Genomic DNA, 25631 nt, shown 5'->3' with positions numbered 1-25631 from the left:
CGCAGATCATAAAGGATCTAGTAAATGATTACATAGTGGAGATAGGTCAACGTACTCGTATTGTTTGGAACATTCGGCATTGAGCCGCTGATACAAAAAGCTAGTGACGCACGGCCGAATATAATTTTCGTCTCACAAATTGTCCCATGCGACAGTGATCAGAATACTTATTAAGTAATTATGATATATTAAACTAGGAATGTTTATTTTCATGTCCTGTACTCTTCTTTGACCAATTACATGTGAAAGTTACTTCTATATTAACGTAATAATAAATATAATAGATATTTAATAACATTATAAAAAAATGTCTACATGGGTAGCTCTATTTACTTTATTTAGCCTCTAGTAGCTTTCTTTATAAGCTGTATTACGGCCGAAATAAATTATATACGTGGTGGAAAGAGTCATGATGATAACTGATGCCCGTCATACGTCTCATGCGTTGTTATTCCTGAGTAACTATGTTCTTGTCTCTATAATCTGTAATTTCACTGCTTTATCTCAAACTTGACATCGGATCACTGCTGGCAACAATAAGTAAGTGAAATTACAGGATCAGGAGCACGATACCTTAGCCTTCCAGAATGGCAACGCATGAGAGGGTATCATAAGTTTCACTTGATGTGATATGATGAACGTAGTGTTCTTAATAAATATTGATGACCATTACTACTAAAAAGTCATTTAGCAAGATAATAGATGAGGTGGAAAGACGATATATAGTGGTATAGTACAACTGGACGTTGCGAGAGCTACTATTCTGTCGCAATATTTGCCGAATCTCCGTCAACCAACAAAATAATAAACTGAAAATATGTTACTCACTAATTTATGCAAATTAATGATATTTAGTGCGTGGGTAGCATATTTTGCAACACAATTAATATGTAAATAAATGTCACACGTCATTTTAAACAGAATATTATAATTTCCGCTGTTACTACAATTTCGCAGTGTTATTTAAGTTATGGTCGAAAATTATAAATTTCATTCCGGGCGTTAAAATAACACTCGGAAAATAAACCTCAAACCAAAGCAAGAATACGGTTTATTATATATAGTTAGTATTTATATTATTTAAAATTAACTAATTGTGCAACATAAGGACTACATTCTATGCTTTATATAAGATTGAAACTATAATAAAGTATTTAATAACTCCTTCAGAACGTATAACTTATCGTTATTAACAAACTGTGTTAGAATAACTACATATATCATTTTAATCTAAAACTTTTTAAAATTATTTATGACACTTTCTTTCCAACAAAACAAAATAACTTTATACACAAGGACATAAAGTACAACATCTAATATGTGTTCAATAGACATAACCCCTTATTTATAAAAACGTCGAATGTTTTATAACAAAAATTGTATATGTCTCTTACCATCGCCACAAGGAGGCCCGGTATATTTCGTAACACCGCTGGTGGCGCAAGGCAACTTATCTTCGTCCTGAATAATTGCACATTTCGCAGTCTCACCACTGTACAAGGACAATGGTATACCATTGACAAAGACCTGTTGCACTGCGCCTATGAAACTGCTCGTCACGCCTGACATTTTATGGGGCCGGATGTATGCCCTGGAAAAATGGGAGTGCGTGAGTACTGACAAATTGATGAACAATGACAATTTATGTATTGATCAGGTATCATTATTTCTTTAAATAAAAATATTACTGTGAACTTATTTGGCATTATATGTAATATAATGTATTGAGTTTATCCACTAAATTGTAACTGAAAATCACTGAATTGTCATTTTTTATATCTTTTATTCTTTCTAAATTAATTAAATTAAAAATTATATAACTTTTATTCATAGCTTCAGGGCTAGCTATTTTAAGAGCTGAAACTATGCTTATAATACCAAACTAAAACATAAATTGAAACCTGTTATGGTTTTAAAAAAAAAGAAAAACATAGTTTCTAGTTCTTGTCCTAATAAATAAAAATATTATTGTGAGATTGTTGACGTCAAATAACACTATAATTATTTTGTTCCAAGCCACTTAAGTTATGATTAATATAATTATTATAATTCATAAATTATATTTTCTTTATCACACAAAGTTCCTAATGTGACACAAATTGAATGTCTATTCTAAATATCCATTACAAAAAATGAAACAGGAACTACTAACTTTAATAGTTGTGTAGTTCGAATGACTATAATTTGTAAGTTGTAATAACTGGTATGACAAATGGACCTTAAAGATAGAATAATATTCTATTGTTGTCGTGCACTACTTAAGCATTTATCACATAAACCATTCACGGTAATGTTATGTAGGGAAAAAAGGTTTCATTGTAAAAGTCAGAAACAAATTGTTACTACCGTTTATTATAATAAATATTTGAATCCACGACTTTGCCATATAATTTTTTGTTTGTAATTTTTAAGTGTAGCTTACTACACAACACACTTAAATTGTTTAATCCGTTTCTGAGATTACCACATATAAATTTTAATCAATTGTTGCGTTTTTTTTATTTTTAACCAATTATTATTAATGGAACTCCGATTACGTTGCTAAAGTCCCCCAATAGTAGTCTTTCTCATATATGTTCATTTACAAATAATGATTAGTTATATTTTTATTGTATGCATAGTTATAATAATATCAATATACACATCACAGCTCAGAATAATAGTCTCTCATTTTCAGGGAGATAAAGCTGTGGTATTTATTGGAATTTAACATGAAACAACTTTGACCGGGCTTCCGAAATTCGTAGAATATAGAGAATTCATCTCAAAATATATTATATTATGAGAACTTTATCCTTTCTAACGACTAGTACTATATATACTCTCCAAAATAGCGCTTCATGGACTTGATTATATTATAAATGTATTAGTTCAGCGAAACAGATATACATTATAAAAGTTGGCGGCTGTAGACACCTACTAGAAGAAGTCTAAAATAATCTATTGTAATAAATCCTGTTTTGTCGTCATAATTCCCTTTCCATTATTCCATTATTTGGCATCCGCGCAGTATGTCATCTTATTCCATCGGTCGATATTAACCATCATAAATGAAGAAACTCTCCTTTCATGCCTATCATCTATAACACATTCATCCACCTAAAGAAATCGTTTGTAAATTGTATACTGCGTGAATTGTAATAAAAGTCAACAATTTGCGAAAACGACATGAACGCGTGAATTAAAGAAGAGTTGTATAATAAGATATGGAAAATATGATTATCTTTGACTAAACTACATATAAAGAATCTACCATGAAGATATATAGAAAAAAGCATCAACATATTAGTATATTGTTCATGACTCTAAATTAAGCTAAATACGAATAATTTGATGAATAGCATCGATCTATGTGTAAGCCTCATACCTAATCATATCTAAATATAGTCTCGGGCCAGAAAATGTATTTTGTATATCAAAGGTTAATTATCAACTTTAGATGACTACTTAATACAATTTATATAGAACATTACCTAAGTTAATTTGATATATATCAGAGTTAAGTTAGATATAACAATATATTATAATTAGAAAATATTTTCCAAATTTAATATAAACTCAAGAGAGGTAAATTAATACTTGTAATTGTTCTGTTAATAATAAAATTGCCCGCTCTTCTTTCTTAATTATATTTAAAATAATAATTATATTTCAGTTGTTACAAATCACTGGTTTTAAAGACACATCACTCACACATTGTCTGGTATTTATGTTATATAGTCCTAATAAATTGAAAAGCTTTTAAAAGATATATTTGAAATAATATTATGAACTTATATAGCTAGTAACTTAAATTTCATATTTTCGTTTGCACTAAAAAATATTGTGTAGATGCTGTGGCAATCACTAAGTAATGTGGTTAAAATATTTTGTTTTCGACCAATACCGTACGTATTTTTATTTATTGTTTATGAATTTATAGTCCATAATCCATAACATAAACAAAAAAGATGGTCTATACGACAAATTTGCATTAAATCAAAATAATTAAAATAATACTTACGGCAAAGATCCAATGAACAGTGGTAATGTGAGTTCCAAGTGCGTGAGTGGAGAAGGCGAATGTCCTTTCTGTGTAGGATAATGGTCCAGCTGTAGACTGCCATGGCGACCCGCGCGTGCAACCCGAGCACGGTGCCACCGGCCTTTGATTATTGGTACCGAGGAACTAGGGAAATTAATACAAATAGAAATAATCTTTATTCAAACAAGCTTAATGTAAGCACTATTGAGTAATCATTTTTTTTTTATGTAACACTTATTCGGAACGCACCTTTAACATAAGAAGAATGAGCATGAAAATTGCTTGTTACTATTTTAAATCGAAAACAATTTCTGACTATCTGTCCGATGATAGACATACCGATAATAAATCATAAAACAATCCGTGAGACTGTAGTAGAATTTAATATGATAAGTAAATAGTAAAAAATAAAAGAAGGAAATAAGAGTATGTAGTCAAATTGATTTCCACTGGAACAACAAAAATATCGTAAAGTTACATAGTCAATTAGTCAATTATATGCTTACAATTTATACATGAAAAATTAAATTGTAATAATTTAGAAATAATAGAGAGAAAATTCTAAATAGATATTTGTTTCATGAATAAAATATGCATTTTAATAAACATTTTTTCTCGAATAAAAGCGTTTACTTACGTGATATTAGCAATTCCGCTTCCCAAGTTGTACCTAAACTGTAGGTATCCATTGACTAAGTTAATCGCTATGAAATCCCCCTTGGCTTTATTAGACTGTCCGGTGTAGAGGAGCATCCCGGAGAAGCGATTCGTTAAAAACCAGATTTCGATGCGGAACGCCTTTCCTAACCCCTCGAGTGGTGGTAATTCGATGTAGCTCGTTCCGTTAAATTGAGGGGACCACGTCTCTTGTACTACGTTTACATCTGTAGGCAAATAAAAAGAATCAAATTAAGTGGGAGACCGAGGCAATTTTTCAAGACGGAAGTTAATCTTCGGGAGTCATTACTGAATAACGTAACGAAATTGAATTGGAATGAATGTAAATAAAAATATGCCACTAATTTGATGTAATTAATCACAAGTATAATAGAAAAGAGAGCGTTGTGGCGTAGTGGGTTACAATACCGACTTGAACGCAGAAGGTCGTAAGATCAAATCGGACTGACACAAAATTATTAAAAGTTTGTATTTCAAGTTATATTTCTGACTATCTCATCGACAAGAGAAACATCGAAAACAAACTGTAAAATAATCGGAATGGTGGCTGTAGGCTCGCTCACTGCCTCGATTGTTTAATATAGATATAATATGTTAAGTGTTGCTTCACCATAACTTCGTCTAACCCCTCTGACTACTCCATTTGGGTATTTGGTATGTTTTTTTAACAGAAATTGAAATGCATTCTTGAATGTAACATATTAAAAACTACAGACTAAAAATATATGCCCTCAATGGACTTCTGAAAAAATATTCTTAATATGAAAATATTATATAAAAAGAAAGTGTCTCACCATTATTACAAGTATTTCCGTTGGAACCAATTTCACCACCAAACAAACATCTACACACGTATCCGCCCTCTGATCCTATATCACACAATAGCCCCTCATCATATCCGCAGGGATTCGAGTCGCATGGATCTAATCTCTCGTCACAATTGCCTCCTTGAAATCCGATAGGGCAGATACAAGTGTATTCGGTCGCCGACCCATCCACTGAACTACACGTGGCGCCGTTCTTGCAAGGTATACTCATACACGGATTCGATTGACACTCCCTGACATTTTCTATAGAAACTACTAATGAGTCTGGACGGCCCAATTTCTTTGTCACTTGATGACGTATTATTCTCAAATACTTCACGCATCCAATAAATCCACTTCGAGTGCCAATATTATCGAAAACCCTGTACCAAGGTGTACATAATGATTTCTAAGGGATTTATTAATATGACAATGAAAGAAAAGTACTGGTTTATTTATAGATATGAAAGGAGCGAAATTACTTTTATTTTCACTATATAAGTAGCATATATGTCGTAAAAAATTATTAAATATTAAGATATAGTAAATTGAGAACAGAATATGTGTAACAAACATAAATAGAATATAAAAGTATTATGAAAAAATCTACTGTATAATAAGTATAAAAAAATTTATAATCACATTTTATTTTATAGTATATAGAATCCATGACTTTTGTAAATTTAGTCGAAATAAACAATTGTGTTCAATAATAAAAAAAATCTGTTAATAGTTCCTTTTATAGTAATAAGAACTAAAAGAATATTATTAAAGTAAATATGAATTAACTAAAATGCTTACGACTCCTAGTTATTACCTTGAATAATTAGTAGGTACGCTGCCAATGTAAGCATCTTCTGCTAGATCTAATGCTTTCAGATGTCCAGTAGACTGGCCTGCTACGTCTTCCATGTTATCGACGGACAAAATACCGTCACGGTGATATCGTTTCGCTGATACCTTATGGTACTCATTCAGTGTTATTTTTTCGAGAGATGTCAAAACTATTACTCCATTACCAAGATTGTACCTAAATAGAGTAAAAATAAATAAGTGGATAATTTAGAAATTCACATACAATAATTTTTAAATATTAATTAAACAAGAAAAAGACCAGGAAAAATTAAAAGATCGAAAATTGATATACTCTTATGTATATAAAAAAGGAGCCAGGTCAAGTATGACGGCTGATAATAAAGAAGAATACAAAAATATAAATAAATTAATGTTTATACATTTATATTAGAAGACACTATGTAAGAAATAATAAAGTTAATATACAGATTAAAATAGAATTTGATAAGAATCTCATAATGTTGAAGGAAGGTAAGTAATATATTCATGGAAATGTTCCAGATCACATTACTGTGCCAAACCTTCATTATCAAAATGTAAAGAAACCATTTATAGAACTGCTTACCTAAATTCCAAATAGCCGTTGACCAGAGCAAGAGACACAAAATCGCCCGTACCATCAGACTTCTGTTGATTATACAATATGATTCCATTCTCTGAGAATGCTTTGAATTCTATATCGATGTTCAATTTGTGGTAAGCCTTCAAAGGTTTCAAACGTATGTACGATGAACCATCAAAGAATGGAGTTTCAATGTATGACCCTAATAACCCATCTTTTGTGAGAGATTCGCAATTCAGTCCTGTGTATGGTCCAGTGCATACACATGTGTATGTAGAGCCTGGTAAATCGATGCACGTGCCGAGATTGTAACAAGGCTCCGATAAACATGCACTATATTCCTCTGTAGTGTCTTGCGTTATTTGCTCTGTCAAAAATATATTAGTTATGACTTATAATAATACCAACAAAGTTTAACAAGCTTTGGAAATCATAGATATATAAATTATCTTATTATAAAGATATTGTACAACACAACATCGTACGGTATGAAGATTTCAACCTCTTTTTCCTACCAAGATAATGTGTTCAGTTACGTTTTCTCTAAAACTAATAAGGTTTTACGCTAACACAATTTGAAAAGTAACGTAGAATATCATTTATAAAACTGAGATACTAAAATCATTACAGAATTCTATTGAAAAGTAAAATAAATAATTTAACTAACATGTAATTAAAACAATATTTCAACTTACCCACACAAGCCTTTCTGTGTACAGTGGGCGCATACCCAGGTCTGCAGACACATCCACCGTGCGCGCACTGTGCTCCAGGCAACGCAGCACAATCATCATCATCTGCGCACAAATCACCAAGCAACGCGCCTACGGCGCCGACAGTAGCAGTCGTTGCCGTTTGGGAACCTATTCATATCAGTTATATTAACTACATGCTATTATTTTAATATCTATATATGATTATGTAATATTATGTTATCTGTGATATGACGAAGAAGTAAATCAGCTAACGAGTCCCTTTTTTTAATCTATTCTAATGCTAATGACCGTAGTTGGCCTTTATAGCTTCACTGGCAAAATTAACCCTGTTAAAATGTCATAGGTAATGGATCTTAGGGCATTTAATACGTAAACATTTAATTCTTCTATTAACATGTAGAAGATCAGTAGCAAATGATTCTATTAGTAAATCAATCAATGCTATATTAAGTATATTGTACTATACGCCGTTAAAGTATACCGCGCATGACATACATACCTACTAATAATTATAACATAGGACATTCACTAAAGGTCATATATATAACAAAAAAAGGAAGTTTACTCAATAATCTTATTAAGAAAATCTGAAATGTCGCTTGTAACATCTTATAGTTTATCAAGAATAGTAGCTAAAGTATAGAAAATAATGAGGTATCATATCTCATTCTGAAATACCTTACTTGGAAACTTCAGAATAGACACACTTTATATGTCTCTTATGTGAACTCTTTCCTTTTTTGAAACTTTGTTGCTAAAATCTTATTTTATTTCAATGATGTAGTAAAAAATTAATGTCTTAAAAATGGGATTTTCTAATTTAAACTTGGTTCTTTTTCGAACTTGTTTTTTTAAAAATGAAGTTCTTTTGACATTTCACCACTCAAGTGTTAAATTATGGAACGCTTTAAAAATATTTATGTAAGTATCTACATAAATCTCATTTTAATGTATATAGATAACGTCTATTGAATAAACATGATACGTGACGATCATGCAATTACGCGACAACCAATCGATGTCGAAAACTTTTGGTGATTTATGTTACAAACTTTCTTTGGTGCTTATAACTTTAGGATGGCTCCCGGAGAAAGACAAAAGTTTTCTTAATAACGTTAATTTGTATCATGTTAATTATAATTACTCATAAACGGAATTGATGCTTATTTATATTTAACAATGCGAAAAGAAAGGGATTTGTTATTTAAAATACAGATATTTCACAATCGAAGCGATGCATAAAATGTAAACTTAACGATTCAATATTGACACGTCGATTCTGTAGGATGAAAGAGCAAATAGTTCGCTCACCCGGTCTACATATAATTTATTTGCATACAAATAGTGAATATATGTTTTTATATCAGTTAATTTTAGTAAGATTAAATCTTCAACTAGTTATTATGTAAATTTAGTAGACAGGCAAGTATTTTTTTAAATTATATATAAATATTTGACATAAAATTCGAGTATACAAAGCTCAAAATAGTGTGATATTATGAGTTTGTCAAATACATACTAATATGACGAATGCGATATTATGTCTATCTATCTAGGCAATAAAAGGTGCAGGCGAAATCAGAGGTATCTGTCACTGTATATATAGACGATTGTATATATTGACCGATTGCATCACCAATTATATAAAAAATATTTTATGTGACAATATAACACTCTAATATAAAAAAAATATGACTATTCAAAAGTATTAGGTTTATTTGATTAAAGATTATTTCTATTTCTATAATATAGCAATTTCCGAATAACTGGTAAATAAAACAGGAAATAACTGTTTGGTGCTAGTACAGTTATAATGGTTCAGTCAATAGTACTAAAAATTTGCAATTGTTACCTAGCGGTAGCTAATATTCGGCATTTTGATTTCCATTTTTAGTCACCCACTCTAGCCTAAAATAAGTAAGAAAATACATCTTATTAGACTCCTCAGACGTCAGCTTCCCGGCTTTAAAGGACAATCTATTTTAGGCAATCTCTATAGTAATAATAAATATTTTTAGTGAATACGTAATGACGTGTATACTCGTAAAAATATAATAAAAATATATTTTATTCAAATAAACTTAGTATAAGCACCTCTGTATAGTCAATTTTTATGACATAGAATGCAGACCCAGCCGAGAAAATAAAATCTGTTGAAGTTCTTTTTTTTTTTTCGTAAGTGGTAATCGTTGCTAATATATGTACATGAATACCACTTATGCGTTGCCATAGCCATAGTGCCAAAGAACTAAGACCTAAACTAAGAAGAAATGATACCTCTTATCCTGTAATTTCACAGTTCAACCTCAATCATTCAAATCTCACTTTTCAACCGAACATAGCTTACAAAGCAAGCTTGCGGCTAAAATATGTAGACAGAAGTACCCACGCAGACAACATTTTAGAATACGGTTTTGTAATATTATATAAATTTACATATCTAAGATTATATAGCTTTTTGAACACTTACCCTTAAATTTCTGCCCAGACATCACACTATCAAAGTCACTCGGCGTTTCTTTCCTGGTCCAATCATATTTGTTGTAATATTTGTCAGGGTTCAATAAATGCCTCGTCGATTTGGACGCTGCCCCATCATCTTGCTGGGTGAATTGTATTGGAGACGATGGCCTCGGGGGACCGGCAGTACCAGCTATTTCGCTCAGCTTACAAGGCCCGAAAGCTTGCACTACTATATCTATATCTTCATAAGTTTTACTGTCGCTACCGCAAACCTGTTGGTTTTCTTGTATTTTACCACTATTGCTTTCTAAACACTTGAGTTTTATTAATATTAGTTATATCATACAGTATATTTATGCAAGAAAAAACGATAACAAAGTATTTACCTACGTAAAAACTTTGTTAACATTTTTTCTTGCATAAATATTTTGTAAACTGTAATTATTTTTAAATACACATTTACAATTTATCAATAGTCTAACATTTATTAATTAAAATGTTTACAGTCAACCCTCCTATAACGTTGGTTTTCTTGTATTTAACCGTACAAACCACTAATTCGTAGCGCGTTCTAAACACCGCGTTGTATGGAAACCGCGCTTTTATTAATATAAGTACAAATCACATCATTCGTACCGCGTTATATGGAGACCAATAAAAACAAAAGACAAGATAAAAATAAGGAAATGATGAAAAAAATGAAACAAAAACTAAACTAAAAAACTGTTTTCCAACAAAAACAAAAGAAAGACTTTTGTAAAATGATGTAATCTTTCAACACTCATCCTCACTGTCAGATATGAGTCGCCTAACTCGCCTTCTTTTAATGGGCAAAATGTCTTCCTCACTTGGTTGATCTTCACATTGGTTTTAAGTTAAGCATTTTTTCTATAGTTCACGCGACAATGTAGTCAAAAGATCGCATATATATCTTTCATGTTACAGTTTCGTTAGACACACACACGCATAATTATTTTTGGAAGATAGCGCATGAGGAGAACCACCCACCCGTGACCATTATAAACAATCCAGTTATCAATATGGGACGTTGTTGAACGGAAACCGCGCTAACATTTATTAATTAAAATGTTTATATATAAAAGCCATCGTGCCTCATTTACAAATAAAACCTACATAAAATTTGGACTACCATATAAAAAATCACCGTAATATTAATATAACTTTCGTTGAAAATACTTTCGAAATTAATACTACTAATACTTAAAAAAATCAATTATGATATATAACTCTTTATTAGACACAGATAAGATACACTAAATAAAACTATCAGTTAGGGTGGTAAAAGACGATCTCATTACTATATGAAATCTCTTACGGATAAACCGGTAAGTAAGCGTATTATATGAAAATGAATGAACCAGTCCATAAAAATCCAATATTATAATCGCAATTTATACACCCTCCTTCACATCAAGTACGTACATTTTTGAAACCCATTTAATCTTGTTTACTCAATGTTACATTTCGTATAAAAATATCAATAAGCTACGTTTACCGAAGCTTAACAAGTGGACATAAATAGGGTCCAATTAAACGAAATTTACCTATAACGGGCAAGTAATACAAAATTGGAAGTAATTTTCTATAAAGTGTCTCGAGACATTATCGTGGAAGAAATCGTAAATAATTTTCTTTGATATATTTTCATATTCTGTTAGTAAAACGCCTTCTGTGTACCTACTTTTATATACCTAAGTAATGGATTGTTGTAGGAATATGAAAAGTAAATAAATATAGTTGTCAACATAATTGTTGTAATATAATTTTATAAGAAGGTAAGTAAAAGCTTAATATATATAGGTATATACGAATAATAATAATAACCCCGGTCAGTGCAAAAATTAAAATATTACTATTACGAAGAACAATTGAACTAATTGTCTGATCAAGAAAGACTGCGAAAAGTACACATTAAATTATTCAAATAATATCTAGGATACGATAAACATCTACTTGTGGTTCATAAAATTTCTAAATCTGTATCAACAGGATTTTCGAAACAACTTTTAAACATATCAAGTGCATTTGATATAAAACACGTAGCATATAACTTTATACAACATTACAACTTGAAACCACAAATGAAAATGGAGACATTACGTAATACTTACCAACATATTCGTATCGCTGTCAGGACAAGGCGCGGCGGCACACTCGCATAGAGCTCCACCGGTGCGTTCTGTGCACACAGCTCCGAAGTAACAGGACAGCTCCGCACATGATGCTACCACGCCGCCAGTTTCAGCTAACCAATGAAAACAAGTCATTATGTAGTTTATATTTTATGTAACCGGAATAGTAGACAAGCTTAAAAGTTATTTTATTGAAAGTTGTTGTATAATATATCCTATTTATATGTAATGATTATAATATTGTATAAGCGTTTCCTTCCTTGAGAACCAAGTTAATACTTCACTACTATATCTCACACATTACACCGAAACACATTCGACAAAGAAAGCTGCTTGGTGGCTGAAATAGGTGAGACATATGTATGTATGTGGTAGTGTATAGTGTAACTATATATAACATACGATCGTGTCTAAAAGTCTAGCACGATAAACCTACATTTTGGAACCAGAGCTGTTCCATTCAAATCATCTAATAAAATCTTTTTAATCTGGAAAACATCAAAGACATATTAAAATAGTCACTGTATATTTATTTCATATAAAATGTTATTTTCGTTGGTTTGGTTAACTAATTTCCAGTTACTGAAATAGCAATCACTAAGCTAATCGGGAGATTTTGAAATGGGTTCAAAACTTTGAGCATGGTAGTCTACTAAACCACACTCGTCGTAATTAAAGTAAAGGTCATGCGGAGGTTTAAGCCTCTAGGATGGGTCTGAGTGTTTGAAGGCTATGTTATATCAGAGAGACTAAATATGACGTATTTTATTATTTATACATAAAGACGAAGCAACAGATATTATTTCTGCACGGGAGCTAATGAGAATCTGAGTGGTCCTTACTTAACTATAGAATAGTTTCTTGTCTGTGACTAAATAGAAGGGATAATCATGGACCTAAGAGTGATTACGGAATTAGGTATACTACTTTATTTTATTTATTATATACCTTTACTTTATTTATTTATTAGAATTGATATATAGCACATTTTTACATACATATATTTTATATACGATATTCTTTTTAAACTGAAATAGGAAACAAGTAAACGTCCCACTTAATATATATAAGTGGCAACCGTTACTAATATACATCTATCGACTGATAGCACCATGGATATCGCGTCATTATGTAATACCGATGGTACCCCTCATTCGTTGCCATTTCATAGTACTCAAATCTCATACGTACATGTAATTGCTCTAGCATACCTCATATTATAACTGAAAGTAAGAAGCTTGGTGGCAAAAATATGTGAAAAAGGAAATCTGTTTCGCACAACTTTGTACAGAGCTTACCTCGGTGAGTTACTACACATCTGTATGTTTTTTTTTTCTATATATTAATAGAATGTAAAATAAATTAACAGGCTTTGATAACGTAACATTTAATACTAAGTATTCGTATTCAATACCAAGTAGTCACACAATAGTTTAATTTTACATTTGAATATAAAACATTGAAAAGAAGAATATATTTTTAATTGTAGACTTGCCCAATGCCTATATTTTCTCTAAATACACGAGCAATGTATACTCAAAAGATAAGTACCATTATTTTTTAAATAATAATAACTGCATTCACAGATATTATGAAACGATTATCTGGACATCAAAGTAAAACAAACGATCTAAACATTAATAAATAAACTATCCATGTCTATTACATTACACACATCGATGGATTTAACGGCAAGGAGGAATTCTTTCAAATAAACGTCTCTGTTTAAGGAAAAACTTGATATACATTTTGCATATACCAATACTCCAGAAATAGGAATGAGAGAATTTTTGCATTGAATAATTATTTTTTCATTAGAAATATGTTTATTTATACTTGTAAATTCAAAAGACATTTTATCATTTGCTTTGAAGGTAAAAGCTAAAGTAAAAAATATCCTGACAAAGTAATTGGTTGGATTTAAAACTGCCAGATAAAATTATTTATATTAATTAGGCTAACGGAGAATGGAAAACTATTTTTTCTACCTACGAGTAAAGGCGCTACAAGAATACCTATTAGCATATTACAATAGTAACACAGAGTCAATAATTTAAACAACATTTATATTATATTATTTTATATGTACACACGACTAAAGCTAGCGACTTAATGAATATTCTCTCACTTGTCAAGAAACATGTAGTACTAATTCTTACTTTGTTGGTACGCTTTGATGTAAACACATTTCCTCTCAGGTAGTTAATTCGAAACCACAAACTTTTACTTAAACAATCCTTATAGCCCCTCACATCCTTCTCATCTATACTAAATAAAGTTCTAAACTCCTAAAACTTTCCCAGTAAGAATTTCCCTTATATGCACATATAAAGCTTTCTCAAACCGTAGTACCTAAAAGGCCAAACCGCCGTACTACAAGCTTTATATAATTTATACGTATAATTAAGAAAAAATACGGGATTCTACGAAGATACATAGATTTTGTATGAACGTATAATCAGGTACATTTGTTTTCTGTTAATATTCAATAAATTCAAACTATTCTGCACATCCTAATAATATATTTTTAATTAACTTCTAAATGCAAAATGATGTTTATCAAATTATTTGTATACAAATGTATCAAGACCTAATTTAAAATATAAATCTTTGATATTGTCTTTATTATTTGTGCGATGTGAGGTATCAAAATCTAAAGATAAAATGAGGATTTAATTTAAGAAGTTAATAAAAAAGACAACACTAGATAAAAGGCGCTGCGAACGAATACGAATTCATACACGAAGGGAGAGGAGGGGTTGGTGTACGCTAATTGAACGAATGAATAAATTAAGGGTTTTGTAAAAGAATGAATCGTATTAATGAACAGCCAAACGAATCAATGAATTGCAAATGCATTCAATATCACTTTCTTAATTTGTGTTTTCTAAAAGAGGATATTTCTACTCTTAATGTAGTTTTCATTAATTCATTAATGACATTGTATCTAAACAAATTTTATCGATTATATTTTTTTAGTTTTAATACCATACAGGCCTTTCATATATTTGGGTTCCAAAGGTGTATAATATGGTACAAGCTAACTGTATTTATATTGATATTGTCTCTGAATTTTAAAAGTTTCACATGGTTTTTTTACCCCAATTCGTATATGAATCGTCTTATATCCTGAAATGCAGTTTAATTACATGAACACATAATACACTTACGGTCAGAACATCCATTGGGTCCCAATCTTCGGCGATGATCAGCGCATACAGTACATTTCTGTCCCTGAACACCATTTCTACAAACACAACGTCCTGTCATCTGTTCACAGTCTTCTCTCACAGATCCGAAGGCGGAACAGCCACATGCTAAAAATAAAAGTAGCATATAATACAAAGTTACGTCTTATTCTTTGAGGGGCCGAAAGTAAATGTAAAAATATTAAATAATAAATAATTTCTTTGTGATAAATTACCAGTGGTTGACTTTGTAAAAATCGTCTGCATGGGTAATTCCATCTCGCGTAGGGCACACTCAAGCTTGCTTTAAGCTATGTATCTATAAAGATGTGATTAGACAGTGAAACTACATGATTACATTATATCTTAATTCTCTGAAAAGGGCAACGCCTGATTGGTATCCCGGCTTTCCTATGGGAATGTTATGTCCACAGAGCTGTTCATGTACATATATAACGAGGGTTCCTGCTTACCAAGTGGATCGTTAGCTTGTTTATTTACAAATATTTTGTGCATTTGTTTATATCATTATTAGACAACGTACAATAAAAACACCAAAAAGGCGGATAGATTTCCTGCCTAATGTTGTTAGGCAATTTAAATTTACTTTAACGAATATTTTTAAAAGACTAGATTAGTTTCAACATAACTACCGTTGTGTCTCTACACTTATGAAATCACTTCGTAAGTAGGACATTCTTAATTCTATGATACATATACTGATGAACGCATATTGAAAATGTCTAATGCAACATGAAAATTTGCAAGCGTATTTCTTACATTTACTTGTATCTATCTATGAGGTAAGGATAATAAAAGATTTTGTTAGATAAATTTATTTAGTGTCAAATAGAAGTACTATATTTACTAAATTTATATAACTTCGTTTGCATAGAATAATATTATAACACACGAGAACAATTTTTTTTATCTGTAAACACTGCCGAAACCTATATAGACTAATAAAATACATTTTAATTCTAAATATTAAATTATTTTACTTAGACTGAAATACTTACGAATACATCCCGTATGTCCAGATCCAATTCGTGGCAGACCCCAGTAGCCAGGCTCGCAACGGTCACATTTCAACCCCCCAACACCAGGGCGACAAGCACATTGCCCGTTCTCATCGCACCGATCTGACACAGAACCAAGTCTGTTACACCCGCAAGTGGAGCTTGTAATTGGACAACCCTCTTCATTGGGACCGGTAGCTATTGTTGAACCGTCAGAACAACAACCGTATGTACTTTCAGAACAATGATGGGCTTTCTTCTCTTCTGTTTGCTTTGTATCATCTACGACAAAAAAGAAAAAAAATAGAATTATGTATATTAAATTTTAAATGAGATTTCTGAGATTTAAATGAGATAAATGAGAAATCTGATAAAAATAAAATGTATCAGATTTAAAATTATTTAATGTTACATTATAATATTTTTCCTTGAATACATATTGTATCTATAATCCACTTAACCATTCAAGAAATAATAGAGAGAAATAAGGAAAGGCAATGAATAAATCAAAATTATGTCAAACAGATTAAGGAATCATATCAACATTTAAATAGAATGGCTGAATCTAGTGAAAAAAGTATCACCGACAAGAGCACAGTTATTAAGGTTCTTAAATTACGAATAGAGAGAATAAAATACGATAAGAACGACAGATATATGTAATAATATTTCATATATATGTATCATTATTATTGAATATTCATCTCCAGCGATCTTACTTTCTTTATTTATATTGTGCCTTTTTTTCTTTTCTTCTATATATGTGATGTTATATCACATTATTATATAAGAAACCTAACATTAATTGTAAATAAGTAGCAAACTATTTTTTTTTAAGTATTTCAATACGGCATGAACAAAATGAGTAAAGTATTGTATCCATTATAGTAATATTATGTTATCTGTGATTATAGTAAGTATTTAAGTACGTATATATTATTGTTAGAGAAGCATATTAGTATTGACACTAAGTTAGGTAAATATCAAAAGTATACCTTATCCCATTACTGCCCTTAAACCGCTTTCTGTTTTTACCTAATGGTTAGCTGATAGAGAATATCATATGGTACTCGTATTAAAGTCGCTCATTGTACATATATTTTAAATAGTGCAATAAAGACTAAATAAATAAACTAGCTTGTATTTATTTATACTGCAGCCGAAGACAAGCTTATCTGTTTTAACGGTTAGGTTTATTTCGTCAGATATACCATGTATAACAAATAAATTTGAAAACTGTGTCTAACTGTAAATAGCGTGACTTTGGCCCATTATGTTCTTGTATCTTGATGTCATTTATCTTTAGTTCTTCATGAAAGTTCAATGTCTCCGTGAAAATAATATACGAAACTTTTAATATTTCATAGGTAGAATTCGGAATGATATATTATTTCATTTTAAGTATAACATCGATGATATTTATCTATACATGTATATCTCAATATTTTTAAGCAATAATATTGAAAAGTATTTAATATTTTGATTCTATATGTACGGTAAAAACTGTAAATGATAAAGGATATAAATAGATAAGTATATACCTACTTATTTTAAATAAAAATATATGTAGCTACGATTTGGTATTGCGGTATACTCACTTTTGGGGCAACACCTGGCTGCAGTCAAAGTAATATGGCAGTAACTGCCGACTGGACAATCTTGCCGATGGGGTCCGTTTCCACAGTCAATTTCCAAACCCGTTGTTGTATCCACCATTGCTTTATTGTTACCGCAAGGCCTTACTTCCATACCTGCGGTTTAAACGTTCCATTTCAGGGACCGCTCATTTCACATTTATTACTTTTAACTGTAAAACTTCACCGGCTAAACTACAATGTAAAATGTTAGTAAACATGCAAAGGACGACAAACCTTTACAAAGCTCCAATGGACGCAACCGGAGTTCAAGCTGCTTTTGGCATCCTTCTTTTCGCATGGCGCATAAACTTGAATACAGTCTAAAGTCAGAGGCGCAGACGGGGAAATATTCAATTTCGTGTGGACATTCAAAGAGGCAGGAACACCGAGGGTACCCGTCCCCGCCAATTTCACAGCTTGCGCCAAAGTCGCAACGAATATCGCGGCATGCCAATGGGTTCGCTGTACCGCCGAGTTCCGTCGCTCCCAATGAATCCGTCGACCCTTCCTCAGCCTCGGTAGTGGTCATCGCGGTCGTAGCTATCCACCCCCACCCAAATATTTGCGTGTTAGTCGAGCGATAAAGCGGAAAGTTAGTTAATTGATCAGGGATGGGTCGCTTTATTGGAATTACTGCTAACAACAGGGTTGATGACGGTCCAACGGTAAATATTTTGACTGGCACCCCAAAGTTTATAAAATATGGTGATAAAAACAGGTAGATATTTTGAAATTAATGCAAAAAGTTTTTTAGTAATTAAAAATTAGTAAATGCAGGATTAATTTAGTAAAATATTAATTAATAATAAGTATTTAAATTACAATACGTACTCATTGCGATAGGTGGAACAACTGCAAGTCGATCTTTACAATCTCCATAAAATATGACATGGAGTGATGCTGGAGGTGGTAATTTGCAGGCTGTCTTTTGGAGTTCACACTCATTGGGATATGTTTGCATGGTACTTCCACAAACTGGCTCACGAGCTGCTCCAGTACAATCAGTGGGACATACACACTCCCCAGCTGCGCAATGTGCTCCAAAGGTGCACTGCACCCCTTCACACAGTGCTGTTAGAAAATAAATAAAATGAAACTATGAATAACTTCACTATACTACACTTACTGCTAGAATATAGACCTAACAAGGTATATTTGTACATGGCTATCTATAAGTTGATTCATTAAATTATAGCGCATTGAATATTATAAAAAAACATAATAGTTCCCTTCTTTAAAATGTAGCATATTTAGTTTTCTTTAATGATTAATATGTTCAGAATATGTTTAAAATTATGAGTCAATACCCATAACTAAGAACACGTTAAAATTTCATTCTAATTCCTTCAAACATTTTTATACTAAAACATAACACTGATAGACAAGCATACCTTTTTCATTTAATCACGATTTTACAATTTTGTTATACTTAAAGAAAATGTACTTAATAAATGTTTTATAGATAAAACAAAAACGGATGTATTTTAATAATACGCCTACTCGTATAGATCCGATAGTTTATCGGATCTATACGAGTAGGATATATTAATAACGTGTACTAAACGCTAAAGTTTAGAAAGTAACTATATATTCACCTTTATAACAACTTGCCATAGTATTTCAGTGTGTAAATTTTCTCTAATAAATTATTGGAAATTTTATGAAAATGTACTCATTTCAAGTACTTTAATATAATAATATAATTGATTGAAACATACCTATGTTAAAAAGAAACAATTGTTTTAGTTTAACTTATGGAAATTAGTCGTTGTAAATATTATACAGTATATATTTATTTATTTATATACGTAAAAGTCCCGATTAAAAGGTTAAAGTACCTTTTAATCGGGGCTTTTACGTATATTCCAAAAAAAAAATATCGATATTTATTTACATTCTGTTACAATTCATTGTTTTTTTTATAGAAAACATAGCGAAGGTATGCAAAAATATTCATCATGTTTTATATGTATGTATATAGAACTTTGAGATTCATAATAAAGATGAGTATTGACGGAACGAGTCATCACGATTTATATCCCGTAGTTACTATACCCATATACTTATACCTCTACTTTGTCACATAGTCATAAATAACAATATAGGAGTTTTATTTCGTCTACGTTAGCAAGGTTACGACTTCGTAAGCACCCGACTAAAGTTTACCAAGAAACGAATGGCTGAACAGATAATGTCATTTTGTCCAACAATTGCGAGCTTCCCATACCACTTTCTCATTCCGCCGTCAGGGAAAATTAGGCTTCTCGGTCCCGCAATGAAGAACGAGGGAAGACACTCGTGCAAATTTAATAACGATTGTTTACCACCTCTCCGCGAAATGAAAGTCTTACAAAAGCGGTCGATTAATACGAAACGGGAAGCCGGAAACTCAAATAGCGGAAGTTATAATATTAAGTCATTTTAAACATGTATAAGTAATATTTGAAGATGGTGTGTATATTATACATATAGTATATCTGAGTATTAATCATGACAATTGTTACGTGTTAATTACGTTATATTTTTCTTTAAATACATGTTATTGACATTCGTAAATATTTATTATTTTATTTTTGACTGTCTTTTGACTTCGCATGACTTCAACCGATTTGTTAAATATATATTTATAATTGTATTTAACAAATATGGGCTTCAATTATTATATTCTTTTTATAAGATTTCCTGAAATTTTCGCGAAAATAAGAGAAAATATATTTGCGCGGAACATAGTCGTTTTAAAGAGCTACTTATTTTACTGCTATGCTCGACTACTTTTAAGAATGATTTCATACGTTGTTCTCTTAAGTTAAACAATGTTTTAATTCTCATAACGACCTTATTATAGTCCAGTGTGATTTACTTACAATAACTTAATCAAACTTTTTTATACCAGTAATCACATAAAACAACTTCTAATTTTTAGAGAAATTTTACTTATTTAAGTACATACTGTTTAAAATTTGTAACTATTATAAATAGAACTTATTATTTATATTAATTAATTATTAGTTCTATTTGCTAATAATATACCGTTTAAAAAATCTATATAAACTTTATAAGACTTAACAAAAAGAATCATATCTACAGTATAATGAAAATATTAAATCTATATTGTTAAACAGCAAAAAAATTCAATACGAAGGAACAGTAAAGTTTCTTGCTTAATTAGTACAAAGAAATTTAATTAATTATGAAGACGGCCAATTGGGAAGTTTGAGCAAAGCAGTCCTCTACAAATTGGTAGCAACTGTAAAAGAGCGAATAAATATTCGATAACCGTAATATTCATCAATATTACCTAATTATACACCTTATGTTTTAATTCTGGTTATGTAGAATAATAAAATGAGATATAACATTGATTATGAGGATAAAATATAGTGAAAATAATAACAAAAGACTCTGCATATAAATAAAATTAAGATGCATTCAAAATAATGTATTATAGATATTACTACGCATAAAGTTACGTTTGTAATTGCATGTTCTTAATAGATCGTTATAATAATATAGCTAATAGATATCCCTGGACTAAGCTATATCTTTTTGCTAATTTAATTTAGATTTTAATTAAAATTATTACGCGAGCATCATCCCATCACAAAAACAATTCTGATCTTTTATCCATCAATTCAAGCATATCATACATTTCTTTCCTGAAACTTTCTTATGTAATAACCTCATATTCATCATTCTTCTTCTCAAGAATTACAATTATTTTTTCTTTGATGAATATAATCTAATATTATTAATATAAAAGTTATTGATAGTTTCATAAATTTATACCGTAAAATTTTATTACTTTGTACCAAGAAATGATCTTTGATGAAAATTGAAGCCCAAAACTATATATTACGTAAGCCAACTACAACGATTAACCACAAAGTAACCCTAAGATGCACATCACAAAGCCGATTAACTTAATCTGACTTTGTTTCGGATATACGCCAACTATGGAGCACTTTAATCCCCTATTGATCGGCAATCCTAAGCCAAATTCAAGTATACATAGATGAATATACTTAATAACTACTTAAGTACCATCAAATACAAAGTATTCATGAATCAAGACTGCTCTATACTTCACTATATAAAATGGCCAATCAATACTATAAGTGTGGAATTTAATGACGCAAATGGAAAACTATATGTAAAATATTATAAAAAATAAAAAATGATCTATATGCGAGAATCATGGTAGGCAAAGATATGCTAATTTTATTATATACATCAACTCCTTTTTAAGACGCATGTAAATGTGTAATATCTTCGTGGAATTACTATTTTAATCGAGGTTATCTTCAACTGAAGGTTAATTATGTATTTTTTATTTTAGAATAATGATCTATATCTATAATTATAATGATGATCTCAGGACAGGACACAGCGCAATCTATAAGGTAAGGTTAGTTAGCTAAAACTTCTTTTATATGGTACCAGATAACTGATACAAATACACTGAACACCTTTTTTCATATATACATATATAATATACAGAAAAACACTTCTAACAATAAAAAATATTTAAGAAGTAATATAATACTACATTTTTGATAGCAACCCTTCGGTCTCTCTATAATTTACTGTTGAATATACAAGTAGTCCATCCGCGTAATTACTTTAACAGATAACAGTCTTAAGTCCTTAATCACTATATAACATAATTATTTAAAAGTTTCACTTATTACAGAATGGATATACTTATTACACTATGACCCTTTTCCCCTTAACTATTATCCTTTTCCACTTACCGATGAAAATATAATACTTTCCCCATTAATTTTAATTGCATTTTAATTTATTATGAAGATTAAAATTGCTTACATCATAATCTTTTAGGTATAATAATCTGTTGATGAATTTTGTTTAAATTTAAAGGTAGAACCTTTTTCGCGGATTATCCCATATCTTCCAAATGCCCCATTTAAAGTATACTTCCACTTTTTACCTAAGTTGATACTGTTTATTAAAAAGTAATTGCAAGATTAATAATTTTATTATTAACCCTTCAATATTCACAGTATACATGAATCTCTATTGGTAATATTGAATTATTAACAGAACAGCACAGGAAAAACTTTCAAAAATTACAATTTCAACTATATGTGCCGATTTAATATTTTTGTTACCTTTATAATTAAGATATTCTTGTATCTTCAAATTTTCGGTTTTCGTCTATAGTAAACACCAAAAATAGAGTTTTATAATTTAAAGGATTTTTTTTCATTTATTTAAAATTAAAGACGACATTTTTTATAACTTTTCGAAGTGTCACTTATGAGTAGCATGTTACTAATGAATTATTTTTTGTGAATTTTTACGAGAAAACAAATTAATAACCCTGTAGAATTCTAGTCTTTTAAGAAATCAAAAAAATTAGGAATTAAGCTTTGTGTTAAGCATTTCTCGTTATTGTCTTGAAGTGACATGAAAGAGTTGCAAATAGTAGAAAAGTTTCTTGCTAGCTATTACATAAGATACTGCTTGCAAGATTATAAGATTTGGAATATGATAAATTTAAGTTAATATTTATGTACTTTTTACCTACTTTTCGCCCAAATCTGAATCCCCTACAGGATAAGCAGAGAAAGTATTCTTCTATCCTTACAAATCTTACTTATATATATTTTTAATAGGTAGAGTGATTCTAGAGGAAGGTTTATACAATATATAATACATGTATACCAGTACGAAGACGGGGTAGCTAGCTAGTTTAATATAATATTATATATATAATTAAAATATTAGTCATAAAATGACTTACCACAATCGCCCTTGTACGCAATCCGTAAGTCGCTCTGCTCACGACACGCTGTCGAGTCCAATTCACATTGGGAGGCGTATGTTTGACCATCAGTTCCGCATACTACATCCGACTCCTGTCATGGAAATAGACCGTTATATTACCGAGAAATAATCTGAGCAAATTTTGGGATGCTTCTGACCTCAATATTTGCAGATGAAATATTTGAATAATATGCATATTTCAAATACTGAGGGGCATCTCAATATTTGTGTCATGTATACATAGATATAACAACCTAAGTACACGGTATAACGGTAGATATACATAATTTTGTTTAATCATATATACAAAGAAATTTTTGCATTCAGCTAGTATGTGTGTATGGAAAAATATTATACTTAAATAAATCAATTATCTATTAGATAACTGCTTTACTTAGTTTGAAACTATTGATTGCACGCACTTTAATGTTATTAATTTAAAAAAATGCAAGTAAAATAATATAATATAAAGTAATATAATGTAAACCTAATTATTATATTGAATATAAAGGTTTCCATATTTTTTAATATTACCAACTGCCAATTATTATGCCAATTTGACGGGAATCGAGCTTATAAAATTGAAAGACTCAATTAACGATTGAAAGGATCATCAAACCGATATTACTTCAAAGCCAGTTATTATCCATTTTCTGAAATAAACCGGTCATAATCGACGCCTATCTTTCAAAATTGTGTATTGTTTGAGAGTTCGTGCTTGTGGATTGTTTTAAATCTGCTTAAATTGATTGATTTAAAGTTTTAATAATTATAAGGTTAGGAAGTTAAATGATGAACGAGAGTTATAAATAAAATAACTTGTTTTCTTGATGAGAAATAGAAAATTAAATTTAATAAAACACGGATCTGCTTGTGAAAAAGAAATACACCGGTAATTATATTCGTACGCATTTATATATTATTGTTTAGATTTGGTGGAAATATTATTTAAACAGAAATTATTTATATATTACTGCTATTTGGATTGTCTACAATATATAAATAATATATAAAGTTATATTATATATAATTCAATTAAATTTTGTTATTTTCCTATTTTTTAAAGTATAACTAATATAACTAAAAATACGCTATATTTAGTAAATATAGTGTATTCTTACACTTACAAATTTGAATATCGATATTTGGTATAGTATACCTGTGCTTCAGTGCAGTTATGATTGCAGCGACAGACCGGCCGTCCTGTTATTGGGTCCAAAGCGCAATCTCCACCGCCTTGGCATACAACATCTACACACGACTCTGTTTAATAAACATAATTATACATTAGCATCCTGCTAATATAACAAAAGCTAACTTTTGTTTCATTGAGGATATTGGTTACTCTATCACGCAAACACTACTCTCTTTTATAGGATTACCGCCACCCATAATCAGGGTACCACCAGGGCAATTACGGATAACTTGCCGGCATGGCAAAAAAAAGGCATGGGTATGGGAAGGAATTTAGAAAGGGATAGGAGGGACGAGGATGAGCAATACGGGGCGGATTGGGTTAATTTACAATAATATACTATATTTTACATTAACACATAATTTTGAATTTACACGGGCAATGCAATGGGGTACAGCTAGTCTCTAACGAAGATAGAGTATAATCTAATTTTGCGACTGCTTGCTCTGAGAGATACAATGATAATTGTCGAAATGATTCTGTTACTACCGTATTCTGTGGAACGTACCACCTTTATCAGAAATGTCGAGTGGAGTGCCATTGGTGTT

At 30.6% G+C, this 25631-nt stretch overlaps 1 protein-coding gene across 3 annotated transcripts in view; it reads right to left on the bottom strand.

The window, feature by feature from the left end:
* The window catches only part of LOC131846069 (agrin-like), a 177622-nt gene that overhangs the window by 9891 nt on the left and 142100 nt on the right, over positions 1–25631 (bottom strand). For all 3 annotated transcript variants that reach the window (XM_059195289.1, XM_059195290.1, XM_059195292.1), the window contains exons 8-23: positions 25048–25151; positions 23866–23980; positions 18933–19172; positions 18336–18641; positions 18063–18215; positions 16465–16746; positions 15428–15574; positions 12237–12370; positions 10112–10376; positions 7621–7788; positions 6929–7292; positions 6326–6538; positions 5497–5891; positions 4662–4908; positions 4004–4168; positions 1395–1591 (exon numbers count right to left, since the gene is read on the bottom strand). In XM_059195289.1, the coding sequence (XP_059051272.1) occupies positions 1395–1591; positions 4004–4168; positions 4662–4908; positions 5497–5891; positions 6326–6538; positions 6929–7292; positions 7621–7788; positions 10112–10376; positions 12237–12370; positions 15428–15574; positions 16465–16746; positions 18063–18215; positions 18336–18641; positions 18933–19172; positions 23866–23980; positions 25048–25151 (3495 nt within the window). The remainder of the gene's footprint in view (positions 1–1394; positions 1592–4003; positions 4169–4661; positions 4909–5496; positions 5892–6325; positions 6539–6928; positions 7293–7620; positions 7789–10111; positions 10377–12236; positions 12371–15427; positions 15575–16464; positions 16747–18062; positions 18216–18335; positions 18642–18932; positions 19173–23865; positions 23981–25047; positions 25152–25631) is intronic.

This window comes from Achroia grisella, unplaced genomic scaffold (genome assembly GCF_030625045.1).
Source record: "Achroia grisella isolate CSIRO2021 unplaced genomic scaffold, CSIRO_AGI_Agris_v1 utg487, whole genome shotgun sequence".
Lineage (NCBI taxonomy): Eukaryota > Metazoa > Arthropoda > Insecta > Lepidoptera > Pyralidae > Achroia > Achroia grisella.
The sequence above is the reverse complement of the archived record's forward strand: the minus strand, read 5'-3'. Positions and strand labels throughout refer to the sequence as shown.